Source organism: Caloenas nicobarica, chromosome 7 (genome assembly GCF_036013445.1).
Source record: "Caloenas nicobarica isolate bCalNic1 chromosome 7, bCalNic1.hap1, whole genome shotgun sequence".
NCBI lineage: Eukaryota > Metazoa > Chordata > Aves > Columbiformes > Columbidae > Caloenas > Caloenas nicobarica.
In genome coordinates this window covers 35,623,951-35,636,911 of record NC_088251.1, presented here as the reverse complement: position 1 = coordinate 35,636,911, position 12,961 = coordinate 35,623,951, and the positions used below count along the sequence as shown (strand labels likewise).

The 12,961-nt window shown below is 51.2% G+C and overlaps 1 protein-coding gene across 2 annotated transcripts; it reads left to right on the top strand.

Annotated features, from left to right (window-relative positions):
• Nucleotides 1-865: 865 nt before the first annotated feature.
• On the top strand, nucleotides 866-10,889 carry SLC29A3 (solute carrier family 29 member 3). Of its 2 annotated transcripts, none has more exons than XM_065639091.1 (6): nucleotides 866-890; nucleotides 1,627-1,878; nucleotides 5,298-5,380; nucleotides 6,156-6,382; nucleotides 7,708-7,870; nucleotides 8,532-10,889. In XM_065639091.1, exons 2-6 carry the CDS (start codon nucleotides 1,639-1,641, stop codon nucleotides 9,199-9,201), a joined length of 1,383 nt encoding a protein of 460 aa, XP_065495163.1. In that variant the 5' UTR covers nucleotides 866-890; nucleotides 1,627-1,638; the 3' UTR covers nucleotides 9,202-10,889. The 2 variants fall into 2 exon arrangements, with proteins under 2 accessions (XP_065495163.1, XP_065495162.1); XM_065639090.1 differs by having other exon boundaries at nucleotides 877-890; nucleotides 1,475-1,878.
• Nucleotides 10,890-12,961: the final 2,072 nt, after the last annotated feature.

Below are 12,961 nucleotides of genomic sequence, written 5' to 3'. Positions count from 1 at the left end.
GGAGACTATTTTAGTCTGATGGAGAAAAGCTGGATACATGTGCAACAGAGGAAAAAAGGAAGAGACCCAAGTTGGTTATAATTACCTTAGACACTGGAGATGGGGAAGGCTAAAGGCAAGCAGCTGGCAAGAGGAAATGTAAGATGTAAAACTCCTCTAATTGCCAACGCAGGTGCAAACAAATTGGCAAAGTGTCCAGAAAAGCTGGGGCCTCACCAGTCTCTCATTTTCCCCTGTGCAAACGAGCCAAACCGATCTTTGGGGAAGGAGAAAGGGGAAAAAAAAAAAAAAAAAGGGAGGGGACAGGGAGGATGAAGGCTAATGACTTTCTTTCCTTCACAGTCCCACGGTGCCCTAAAGGTGAGCGTTAAATCGTAGTTTGGATGAAATGGTGAACTTTACAGTGAAACTCATCCTAACAGGGTATTGCAGGAAGCAAAGTGAGTAAAGGAGGAGCTTCTGTCCCAGCTCTGCGGAGGAGTCCCTCATCCTCTAGAACAGGGGTAGGAGTAGTTACATTCATACAGTCCTAAAATTACATTCGGCCCTTTGAAGGCAACTGCGAGTGGCCCCGGGTGAAAACGAGTTTGACACCCCTGCTCCAGAAGATGCTTCCCATTCCCAGCCCTCCCATCCTTAGGAGGGGGCGATGCCCTCACGCTTCGATGACTCCTATTAAAAAACAAATTTTTTTTTTTTTTTTTTTTAAAGTGTGGTGGCGGGGAATAAAGCGGGGGGGAAGAATAAGAAGCAAGGGGCGGGCGCGGAGGCTGCACCGCACCGCGCAGCCCCGCCCAAGGGGTGTGGCCCGGGGCGGGGCCGGGACCTGGGCGTGGTCTGGGCGTGGTCTGGGCGGGGCCACCGCCGGCGGAGAAGGAGCCGGCGGCCCTGTAAGTGGTTTTGGCTGGGCGGGGGGTGTGCGGGGCTGGAGGGAGAGAAGGAAGAAAGGAAGGATGGGGGAAGGAATGCAGGAAGGGATGCGGCGCTTCCCCCTCCTTAAATTGTACGATTTTTTTTTGTGTTCGTTTTGCAAAATGTTCGATTTCCGGCATTTCCCGCTCGGCTCTTCCTCCGGCGCCGCTCAAGCCGGTCGGTGCTGTAGTCGTTGAGGAGTCGTTTTTGCAAAGCCCGGTTTTGTTTATGTTTAACGCTCGCTTGGCAAAGCAGGTTGGCGTCGCGATAGTTTACGAGTCGTTGTCCAAAGCCCGATGATGTCACGCGAGCCAATGAGTCATTTTGCAAAGCCTCGATGATATTACAGTAGTTTACAAGCCGGTCTGCAAAGCCTGCTGGTGTTGCATTAGTTTACAAGTCATTTTAGAAAGCCTGCTGGCGTTATGCTAGCTTACAGGTCACTCTGCAAAGTGTCGTTAGTTTACAAGCTGGTTAATTATTTTATATGTACTTTTGCAAGGCCAAGGGGTTGGGTTAATTACTAACTATGGATGTAAGCTCGGGTCCCATGTCTTTCAAGGAGCTGGCTGTCCCCGTAACCAGCCGGTTCAGCTCATCCAGCGTTTGCTGGAAGACTGTGGGCCAAAGGAGGAGGAGCCCGCGCACGGCATCTCGCAAGCAACAGTTTGCAGCACTCCTGATGGTGTCTTTGGGGCTGGTGGTTTTTTGCAGCGTGCCAGCGCCATGCACCCCGCAGCCAGCAGCTTTCCTCCGGACGAGGAGCCCCTGATCAAGGAACCCTTAGGGAACAGGTACAACTATCAAAAGCCAAACGACCACTTACATGGGGCCTACCTTATTTTTTTCGTCCTCGGCATCGGGTCCCTGCTGCCCTGGAATTTTTTCATCACGGCAAAGCACTACTGGATGTACAAGCTGCAAAATTGCTCGGATCAGGCCGGACAGGGAGCGTCCGATCTGCAGGTGAGCGTGCTGATTTCAAGGCGGAAAAAAAAAAAGCTGCTTTCCTTCCTTATTTGCTCTTTTTCTCCTCCTTTTCCCCTGAAGATGAGTGAAGGTCTTCCGAGGTTTTGCCTGCTGCAAACCAGGGGTAAACGTTTATTTGGGGAGCACAAATAGTTGCAAGAAAGGTGTTTAAAACTAAAAGGCGTAGCACTTTGTGTTCTGTATTTGAAGTGTGAAGGTTTAAGGCGCGTTTAAAAAATTTGGTTTAATCTGCCCTATAAGCAAGGCTGCCTTTCATAGGGCAATTTCTACAGTGCAAGGTAAAAATCTCTTTTGGGTGGGTGGGGTTTTTTTTGTCTTTCATACCTGGTGAGCCCCAGAGCACCGTGAGGCTCTGTATTTTCCCAGCCAGACTCGGCCATAACTCCCTGCAGGCTGCGAGATAAATTGCCCTGAACTTCCAGCTCCATGGTGAGGCATCAAACAAGTTTTAGGCATTTTCTTCCTTGCACCTCTATTCGGAGGTGGCTTTGCAGGAACACCAGCCCTGGAGCGTGTGGCTTGTGATAATCTCGAGTTTTCCCCGCCGGATGCTTTATTGCTTTTCCTTCAAAATCTGGCAAGTGTGACCAGAGCGTCTCCTTACAGCGATGAACATCTGGCTTTTGGCGTATGGGACACAGCTTGTCACGGGGCGATTGATGAGCCGGCCTTGGGGCGGCAGGCTTGACGGCTTCTCATTTGCTCCCCAAAAACATCTTCTTCTCTTGCTTCTCCTGCCACGGCAGCATTATTTCCCCGTGCTCCCTGACGAAGCGATGCTATTTCTTTGTGGCTGGGAAAACTGTTGGTGTGATTAGGCTGTGTCCCGTCCTTCTCCTGTTGCCGAGCTTGTTCAGGTGGTTTGGTCGCATTTTATTTTTACATAAACACAGAGCCAGGTGTGACGCCCACGTTTTCTCTGTGATTGGTCACACTGGTACGGCATGCACGGCTGTTTGAGCTTTAACATTGTTAAGCTGGCTGCGTTTTGGATGGGAAGGAAGCAGAGTGTCACCCGCAGTGCTTGTACCGGGATGATGAAGTGCTGGTGTAAACTGAAATACTGAGTGGACTAAACTGATGGAAACCAAGCCCCCGTGGTGCCCAAAGACCACAAATTGGCACAGGGTGCTCAGAAAGTGGATGAAGGGTGCTCTGCCACGGTATGGCATGATGCCCTCCCACATACCCTGCATCCCACCCACTCCTCATGGTTCCTAGGTCAGGCTTATTCAAGGCAATTCTTGAAATTCCAGCCTGGCCTAGTTGCTGAGTCCGGGTTAGAGAAGAATAAAAACTACTTCGCAAAAAAGCATCTTGGCAGCTCTGGGCAGTGCTGGCCAATGCTGGTGACTAATTTGCCACCACGATGTTTTGTTCTTGTTTGTTTTTTTGATTTTTTTTTTAAGTTACTGAGTACCCGGTGTGCATCATGGCAGTGTGTTTGAAGATGCTGGAGTTAATATAGGGTCAAACATCTCCATTATGTGCCTCGGCTCCATGACAGAGGGATGACACCTTCCCCTGCAAGAGGTAGAGGTGGGAGGAAGGCAGCTTTGGGCTGCGAGGAAGATGTCAGGTTTGCTTTGGGGATTATTATTAGCATTAGAAAAGGTGTGACAGTCCTTTATGCCTGTGTTTCTCCTCTAAAACCATGTCAGTGATGGGGAGCTTGCAAGCAAGGGACGCCCAGAGAGGATGAGCCGTCTGCTCAGGGAGGGCTCAGCAGGAAGGGAGAAGAACTCAGTATATCTTGCATAACCAAAAATTTGCTCTGAAAGCATCTCTGTGATGGGTGGGAATACCCACGCGGGGAGAAGAGTTACCCTCTAAGCTGGATTAACACCTGGGGAGTATGGAGCCTGATATTTTTCATTGGTTCAGGCATGGATTAAATTAAAAAACATCCTAATGTTTGCTGAGGTGAATGAACATTTCCCAAGGGTGCTTGAAAGGCAGCTTCTCTGCTGGACTTCTGCAAGTGTGGATACACGTCTGCTTGGTAGAGCGTTATAAAGTCTATTTCTCCCCTGAAAGAAAAACAAACTTAATTTACAAGTGTATTAAACATCCCTGGATTGGTCTGGGGGTTTGTTTTAAGCAGGTTGATAAATAAGTCTTCTTTTTAGCAGCCAGCTTTGCATTTTGCTTTGTCTTTTCTCCTATAATTCATCACGTGGCCATAGAGCTTTGGGCCTCCTGCTTTGCCAAGCAGATGCTAAATGTGAGCATTTATGTTTCTGTCTATATGGACCCTCTAGGAGTGATTATTAGACTTCCCATTGCTTACAGTAAAGCTGATAGGAAAGGAAAAACAAACATACTTGTAAACTGATTAAAAGACTACGATGCAAAGCTGCAAAAAAAAATAAACGTGCAGAGAAAATGTGCGAAGTGCCTTCTCGTGCTCGGATGGGACATGGTCTGTCTCTGTAGCTAGGTAACTGCAGAAAATGAAAGCCCATCGCGATGGGGGTTGAGATGTAGGTCATCCTCATTGCGAGCATCGTCTTCCCTGCTGGCTGAGATTCCCGCAGAAAAAAAACCAGGGGATTAAGCACCTCGAGAGGAGGAGATGGAGCAGGCGCGCTTTAACAGCATAATACATAGAATGGATTGAAAATGTAAGTGTTCGGCCGCAATCTTGGCAGATAAATCTCTCTCTGCTGTGGTTATTGCTTTCTGCGTGCCCAGCCTGACCTCTGGGCGAGTATTGACTGATGCTGCAGCCGACTTGTTCAAATGATAAATGAGTCCCTGGAGTAAATGTGTGTTGAGGCTCAATATAGTTTCTCAATAAGTTTCGTGCGTGCAGAGAGGGAGACGGGGAGGGAAAATGTTATCCCTGTGTCCCCACTCCTGCTGCTTTTGCTCGAGCATGTTCTCAGACATGGTGTCCCGGTCCCTCTGCCTGGAGAGGGATGTCCAGGTTTGTGAGCCATTGCTGGCTTTCCAGGCAGTGAGCTAATAATATTAATGCTTTTGTGTCCTGATTTATAAAAAAACCAGCTCTCACGGAGCTCAAGTAGGAGAACATGTTCAGGGGGTTGTCCAGGATGCAGGAGAAATTCAGACCTCCTATTTCGGGTGCTGGCCTCTGGGGCCAGCGTGGCAGTAGGGCAGGTATTTCCTTCACCGTTTTTGCTTCTGAATTTGTTACATCCCAAATTTCCTGAAATATCGCAGGGCTGTTGCAGGATGAAAAAGCCCTAGGCCCGTTGCTGCCTGTTGTCCTGAGCAGCTTTGCAACACATGCTACGATGGAACAAGGTGGACCCCTACGTTATAACTCCCCACATATGCTGTATCATGCCATATTTAGGGCCTGAAATTCATGTAGTGTTCCTCCTCTACTTTTTTTTTTTGGTTGATTGGTTGTTTCTTTTTCCTGGCAGGACTTTTTTGAGAGTTACATCTCCATCGCGTCGACCGTACCCTCTGTGCTGTGCCTGGTTGGAAACCTCTTGCTCGTCAACAAGTAAGTGCTCCTCCATTCCCAGGTCCATTAGCCACGGGTCTACCCAGCTTTGCCCACATTGTTCTTGCCTTTCTCTGGCTCTTTTCTCCTAAAAATGCCATCGCTCTTCACCAGGGGAACAGACAGCAAGAGCCAGGCTTATCCAGGTAGAAGTAATGCCTTCCTCTAGTCTTACAGCCATTGACCTGGCTTAAGAAAAGGACCATCCGTGCCTTGTTGCAAGCTTGACTTAAATCTGAAATATCCACATCCTTTCGCTTGGACCTTTCCTTATCCCAGATCAAATTCCTGCACATTTGCAGGTGAAGAGAAATGTGTTTGTGTGCTTAATCTCTAGATCTCAGCTGCTGGTCTGGCTCCCTCCTGCCCCTGTCCCCCACGCCCTCATCTGGTCTCCTGGATGGGTATTAAGCAACCTCTGAGCTCAGACCACTAATTATCTTGTAGTGATGTGCCTGGGATTGCTTTCGCCCAGTTTCCCAGGCTGGCTGTATCGCTGCTGCTGTATGTTGCTCCAGCCACAGGGGTAGCTCCTGATTTCTGGGAGAAATAGGCATTTACAGGTATTTAGAGACTTAGTCCTACTGATGGCAAAAGTGGAAATCGCAGAGGTGACATCTAAAGGCTTCTGAGAAAAATCACGAGTTTTTATTCCTCATCTCCCCCCCACCTTTCTTTATTTTCTTTGATCCTTCTGGCAGCAGAGGAGTCCTCTGCGTTGCACCTTTGTGTTATAGTTTTAAAGGCAGGAGTCTCTGCTCCTCCTTGTCCCCAGGGTGCCCGCCAGCGTCCGGATCCTGTCCTCCCTCTTCGTCATGCTGGTGGTCTTCCTGGTGATCACGGTGCTGGTGAAGGTGGACACCTCGGCCTGGACCACCCCTTTCTTTGCCCTCACCGTCGCCTGCGTGGCCGTGGTCAGCAGCGCCTCGACCGTCTTCACCAGCAGCATCTTCGGCCTGAGCAGCCTCTTCCCCATGAAGAACTTGCAGGCGCTGAACTCGGGTCGGTGTCCCCCAGCCCAGCGGGATCGTGCTCTTGGGTTCTCCGTGGTTGAGGTGGTTGGTTTTCTCTCCCTCCTGCAGCTGGTGTTTTGTCACGTGGGGTTTGGTTTAGAAACTTAACTTTGGCTTAAAGAGAAAGGGAAGTTGTCGGAGGAGAAACATGCTCGGTCACATGAGCCGGCGCTCTCGTTTCTGTAAATACCCATAAAACAAAATGCCGAGGGCTCAGCGGAGATGAGGAGATCAGCGGTCCTTCACCTGTGGAGCAGCTCCAACCAGCCTGGTGGCTTCACCTGGTTACTGATGCATGGAGAAGCGGGGAAGGAGACACGTCCCTGAGCTCCTCTGTTTGCAGCTGGAGAAACCTTAAACTTCATGTCGTCTCCTCCTTTCTCTTCAGCATTTCCATGAGTGATGAAGGACACGGTGGGAGCCGTGAGTGATGAGCTCCCTGGAGGTTTGACGATGTTATAAATGTGCTGTGGAACAGCTGACAAACTAAGAGGGGAAGGGGAAAAAAAAAAAATCAAGACAGAGAAATTTTTCCTGGAGCTGAGATAGGAGTGTTTTAATGAGTTTAGCCTGGTGGGGGAAATTGCTGCATCCTCGAGATGCCACCCCTGTTGTTGGTGGCTGGGATTTCCATCTGAGGGGGTGCACAAGAGAGGCAGTTATCTGTGTGCTGGTGGAAAGCCCAGGTTTAGGCTTTGGGCAGGGTTTAGAGCTCCTCTGCAGGACTCTGCACATGCAAGCCCAGTGGGTCGGGTCCCATCCCGACCCTTGTGCAGTGCTGTGGTGGAAGGGGGTGCAGGATGGGACCTGGGCTGTGGGGCTACAACAAATGGCCGTGTCGTAGCCAGGTATGGAAATGGAGATGAGGTGGCATGTGCAAGTGATAGGCTGAGAGGAAATGGCCTGACATTGTGCCACGGGAGGTTCGGATTGGATATTAGGAAGAATTTATTCATGGAAAGCGTTGTCACCATCCCTGGAGGGGTTTAAAAGATGTGGAGATGAGGTTCTTAGGGACATGGTTTAGTGCCCATGTTGCGTTAATGGTTGGACTCAATGATCTTGAGGTTCTCTTCCAACCAAAATGATTCTATGTGTGCAGCTGCACCCTGAGCCAGGTTTGGGGATCGGCGTGTGAGGCAGGGGGTGAGCTGTGTCCCCAGGGCGAGTTTGTGCGTGCCAGGACAGGCTAATAAGAAGATGCTGCTGTTTCTGGGTTCCTCCCCTGCATCGAAATCCTCCTCACTGGAGATGTGGTGGGTTGCCACCTCGATGTCCCTCACCTGTGCCCTGGCTCTCTGCTTCTCCGCGCAGGTCAGGCCATGGGTGGCACGATCAGTGCCATCGCCTCCATGATAGACCTGGCAGCGGCAGCCGATGTTACGGACAGCGCCCTGGCTTACTTCCTCACCGCCGACATCTTCATCGTCATCTGCATCATGGTGTACCTCCTCCTCCCCAGGCTGGAGTACTCCAGGTGTGCACTGTGGGCATCCCGTGGGGTGGGAGGGTTTGCTGCTGTCTGTGCCCAGCGAGGTTGCTGGGGGGACCCATAGGTGCCTGTTGTGCTGGTCCCTTCCCCATCACCCCCCAGCACCCCACCCGGCAGCCCCCATGCGCCGGCGCCGTGCCATCAGCCACGCTTCCCCATTTGACCGAAACCACAGACTGAAACTGGGCACCCACGGAGTTTCTGGCAAAGCCGCCCCGGCGGGGAGACGGGGTGCTGACACCGGGGCTTCCGAAATGCGTGAGGTCAGCGGAGAGTCGTAATCTGGAAGCAGCCAGGCAGGTGGGTCCCCATGGGGCATCCGTATCTGCAACATCATGCATGGATGTGCGTGACCCATTGGTCTTGTTGGTGCTTGCGACCCCCAAAACCACCTGGCCCCCCCAGATGTCTGCATGCACGAGGTCCCTGTGACCCACTGAGGGTACAAAAGGGACCCCTGCGGTGGAGAAGAGGGGAGTGGTGGGTCTCACCTCTTTATATGAGGTGGGAGATGGAGGTGTGATGGGCTTGCTGGGTCCAGTGGATGTCTCTGTATTGCCAACTTCTCTCCTTCTCTCTTTCCAAATCTGTTTGTATTCCTCCCCCCAACACTTGGTTAATAACCTCCTTCTTTCTCTTTTCTCAGGTATTACATGCACAGCCTGAAGGAGAGCCCGGCTCTGACCACCATGCAGCCCGACAGCTCCACAGTGGACGAGGCAGAGCCAGGAGGCACCACAAATACCTCCTTCCTCGCGGAAAACACCAGCATCCCCCCGCTCCGCCCCATCCTGCAGAAGACCGCGCTCCTTGGCTTCTGCCTCTTCTACGTCTTCTTCATCTCCATCATCATCTTCCCTTCTCTCTCCTCCAACATCGAGTCGGTCAGCAAGTCCTCAGGCAGCCTGTGGAGCACCAAGTACTTTGTTCCGCTCACCAGTTTCCTCCTGTACAACTTTGCTGACTGGTGCGGGAGGCAGATCACTGCCTGGATCCAGGTTCCTGGCCCCAGGAGCAAGTTGCTGCCCATCCTCGTCCTCCTCAGGACCATCTTCCTCCCTCTCTTCATCCTCAGCAACTACCAGCCCCGGGCTCACATCCAGATGGTGGTCTTCAACCGAGATGTCTACCCTGTGGTCTTCACGGCGCTGCTGGGGCTGAGCAATGGCTACCTGGGGACACTGGTCATCATCTACGGTCCCAAAATCGTGCCGAAAGAGCTGGCCGAGGCGGCGGGGGTGATGATGACGTTCTATGTTGCGCTGGGGCTGGCAGCGGGGTCTGCCTGTTCCGCGCTCGTTGTCCACCTCATGTAGAGGAGCGGCCAGGGAAGATGCCCTCAGTTCATGGTGCTGTTATTGGGTATTTAGGGTTTTTTTCCCCCCAAAAAAGTCAGGCATGCCGTGGTTTTGGGGCAGCCTGCCTGTCTTGGCGGGCAGGGAGGTTGCATCCAAGGGGAAGGTCCTCCTTTTGGGAAGGGGTGTCCCCTGTGCCTGGGAGGTCCCATCGGACCTTCGTCACTCCCCAGATCGACGGGAGCAAAGGGACCAAAAAAGCCTCATTCTCCCCAGGGAGCTCAGTGAAGCATCAGGGGCACAGGGAAATCTGTCCCTCCCCCTGCTGCCAGTAGGCAAGGGTGGCTTGTGGTGCCACCACGCTGCTTTTCAACTGAAACTGGTGCTTTTGACCTCACTTGGGTGTTTTCTGCCTCGTTATTAGGAGTTCAGCCCTGCGGTGCTTCAGCGGCCTCGGGAGGATCTCCCTTCATCAAGTTGTGATGACGGAGTTGAGCTAGAAGGGATTTAAGCCCCGGAGCAGCTTTAAGCAAGTTCTCTTTAATTTTTCCGGATTGAATGAGGGACCATCCAGCCCCCAGCACGGTGCTGCATGTCTTGTCCAACCTGAGACCATTTCTCCTGCTGTGACCACGGTGTGGCAGTTGTGGACACGGAATTACATGCCTGCAGCTGAATTCCAAGGAAAGTAAAACACTAAGTGGTCCTAACCAAAGGTTTTTAAGGTATAAAAAGGTCTATAAAAGCCAGGGAGAGCTATCAGGGAGGCTCTGGTGTGATGTTCGTGGCAGAAAGCTGATTAATTGAAGTAGACAGGCGGCATACGGTCTCCAGATGCTTTCAGAGTGGCGGGCTACTGTGGCACCCAAAACAATGGGCCACCCAAAAGAGACCAGCCTTTAAAGTCACTTAAACTTCCACATGCAAATGCAGCCTGGACTAAATACAATTATTGCATTTATTTACTGAAATTGGGTGGATTTCTGGTCTAGGAGAGGTGAACTGGTAAGCGAGGATTTAATGGCAGAACTTGGCGTCACAGCTGGTGCCCCAGGGATGCTCTCTACGGCAAATAATTCCTTTAAGACTGGGTCACTAGTGGATGCTCTCTCAGCATCTTCTGCTTGACCCAGGGCTGCCCTGGCTTTGCTGGGAGAACAGCAGGACTGACAATGTTTATTGCCACGGGGTGGTATGTAGGCTTGGTGGTGTCAGTTTTTTATAGAAATCCTTTCCAGTGTTTAGTTTGGGCTCGTTGGCGAGTACACACATGGTTTTGCTTTACGGCTGATTTTTATTTAAACATAAAATCCAGGCACGAGCGGAGAATTTGCAGGGCGTGTGGTGCACAGGAGCAGCTTTACGGCAGGTGACTTGTCACGTGTGGGCTCTTCATCCTGTCATTTTGGTCCGTTTGATGCTTGGCCAGGGGCTGCTTTGGCCAACAAGACCCAGGGGAAGGTCCATCTCAGCTCAAAGGGCAGCCCAAGGGCTGAGGGTAGGGGGGGTAAGTGCTCCCATCACCTCCGCGTCACTTTAGGGTGATGCGGTAGTTGGTCATGGCTGAAAAACCCAAACCCACCTCGTTTTGGCAATACATTTTCCCTGGGTCCCAGGTATGATGAGATTCTGCTTGTGTTTTGCACCTCTTCTGATTGTCTCTGTCATGGTACAGACCAAATATCTCTTGGGATAGAACTTAATTATCCAGTACCTATGCTAATAAAGTTAATTCTTTATACTGTGCAACTGCTGGTGTCTGGAGTCGTTCCTCTTGGAAACTCACTGATACGTGCACTTTTAGTTTGTATTTTTCCTTCTGGTCATCCGTACCTCCCATCTCAGATTGTAAACTTGGAAAAATCACTGACAAGGGCCGAGTGAAGAAGTTCCCAGAGAGCTGCTTTGAGAATCTGATTATTCTAATTTAATCTCTCCAAATGACCTGCAGGTAGGTATGGGGAATGTACTTACTGCATATGCAGGGGAAGCAGGCAAGAAGGGAATTTATCCTTTGTCTTTCATGGTATTCAGCTAAGGAAAGTTAGAGGAATGAGGGGAAAAATCAATACAGGTTCAAACTGGGCAAGAATCAGGTTTGAGTATAAAAAAGGGAACTGCTGGTGGGAGCATCGTGATATGAGGATGGATGCAGGACAGGCAACCTGAGCTGTGAGCGTGTGGGTGATTCCCCTGCAAAAGGGGATGGGTAATTTATAGGGAGTTGCATATAACAGCAGGGAAGTAGTTACTGCCGTATCTTGCCGGGGTGAAGTTGCATCTGATGCTCTGCGTAAGGCCATGTTGATGAGCTCAAGCTAAGAAAATGCAGAATGACAAGGGAAGCAGTGACTGCAAAGCAGAGTGAAGGATGCTGTCTGCCCCGCAGGGCTGTATTTCAGAGGCATTTGTTGAAATGCACCCACAGTTGATTTCCTGATGGTTTTAAATAGCGTATTTTTGGTAAGGAATGCCGCCATCCACCCCAGCTTCCAGTTCAGGAACGATGTGCCGTCCCTGCTCTACACCAGCATCGAGGTGGGACAGCCAGCAGAAATACTGCAGGAGTCAAAACCTGCTGCATGGTATTTATCCATGAAATTGTACTTTTACGGATCTCAAAGAGCTCTACAAGAGGGAGTTGCTCCCTGGGTCTTCGTTTGGGACCTGGGAGACCCAAGATCCAGAGGAAGATCTGGGATATGGGCAGGGCTGGGAGCTCAGCTGGGTCCATGGATCTGCCTTGCTTGTCCAAAACAGCGTTGCCAGATTTTTATCTCTTTAATTAACGCTGTCCCCTCAGCTGTTTAAGCCAGACTAGCAGGGTTATAAACGTTTCCACCATCTTTCAGCCGAGGGAAGCGGGCTGTGAGCTGCCCGGTGGGGGAAGGACCATGTGCTCTCTGCAGGGCTCGGCCACCTCTCGCCCATGGGCAGAAGATGAGTGAAGCAGGCACTTGCAAAATTCATGAGGGCGAGCCCACGATGTGAAATTAAATCAAAGATGGGCACAAATCCCTGCTCGGTTTGCTCATGGCTGGCAAAACGACCTGGAGGATGGGGAGCCCCTGCAGCCCCCGGCACTGTGGAGGGCTGGCAGCCCAGGATGCTGCTCCTGCCCCGCGCTGGCTTCTCCAACAGCCTTTGGTGTTAAATCCAACTGGCCGAAGGGAGAAAAAAAAAGCTGTAAACTGGCAAAGCAAGAGCAGCAAGACGGGAGGGTTCCTGGAGTGGGAGGACATTGGATGAAAGGGCGGAAAGCGGAGGAGACACATCTGCTGCGGCTTCTGCTCAAAGGAGACTGACTGAGCCCATGCCTGACCTTTTTGTGTCCTCTGTCTTGGCTTAATGGTGCCAGCTACTCCTCCATGCTTCGGAGCTGGAGCACGTAAGTGTAGGTGTTCTGGGCTTTAAAGCAAACCAATGTGCTCCAGGAGGAAAAGCAACTTTTGTTATGGAGCGACGCTTATCTCCCATCAGTCATAAGTGACTGTCCCTCTTTCTCTCTGATCCCCAAAGCCTTGTCTGGCATGTCCCCACTTGGTGGAGTGCCCCGCAGGGTAGAAATGCTGCCACGTCTCCCTCTGTGAGACCAGCCTTTGCGTTGCAGAGGCTTTGGCACAGCATTATTACCCTTTGGGAGGTGGGAGCATCTTTGAAACAACCTCATTATCCTTCAGCATTGCTTTGGTGGTGACCAGAAGGAAACTCTGCTGCCTCTCAACTGCTCCACAGTCTGTGTTTTGGGGCGGGACTCATCCTTTCAGTGTTTTGTCAGGGT

Coding starts and splice junctions, on each gene's coding strand:
- SLC29A3 (XM_065639091.1), top strand. CDS start 1,639: ATGCACCCCGCAGCCAGCAGCTTTCCTCCGGACGAGGAGCCCCTGATC. Junction 5,381..6,155: donor AACCTCTTGCTCGTCAACAA/GTAAGTGCTCCT, acceptor CCTTGTCCCCAG/GGTGCCCGCCAGCGTCCGGA. Junction 6,383..7,707: donor CTTGCAGGCGCTGAACTCGG/GTCGGTGTCCCC, acceptor TTCTCCGCGCAG/GTCAGGCCATGGGTGGCACG.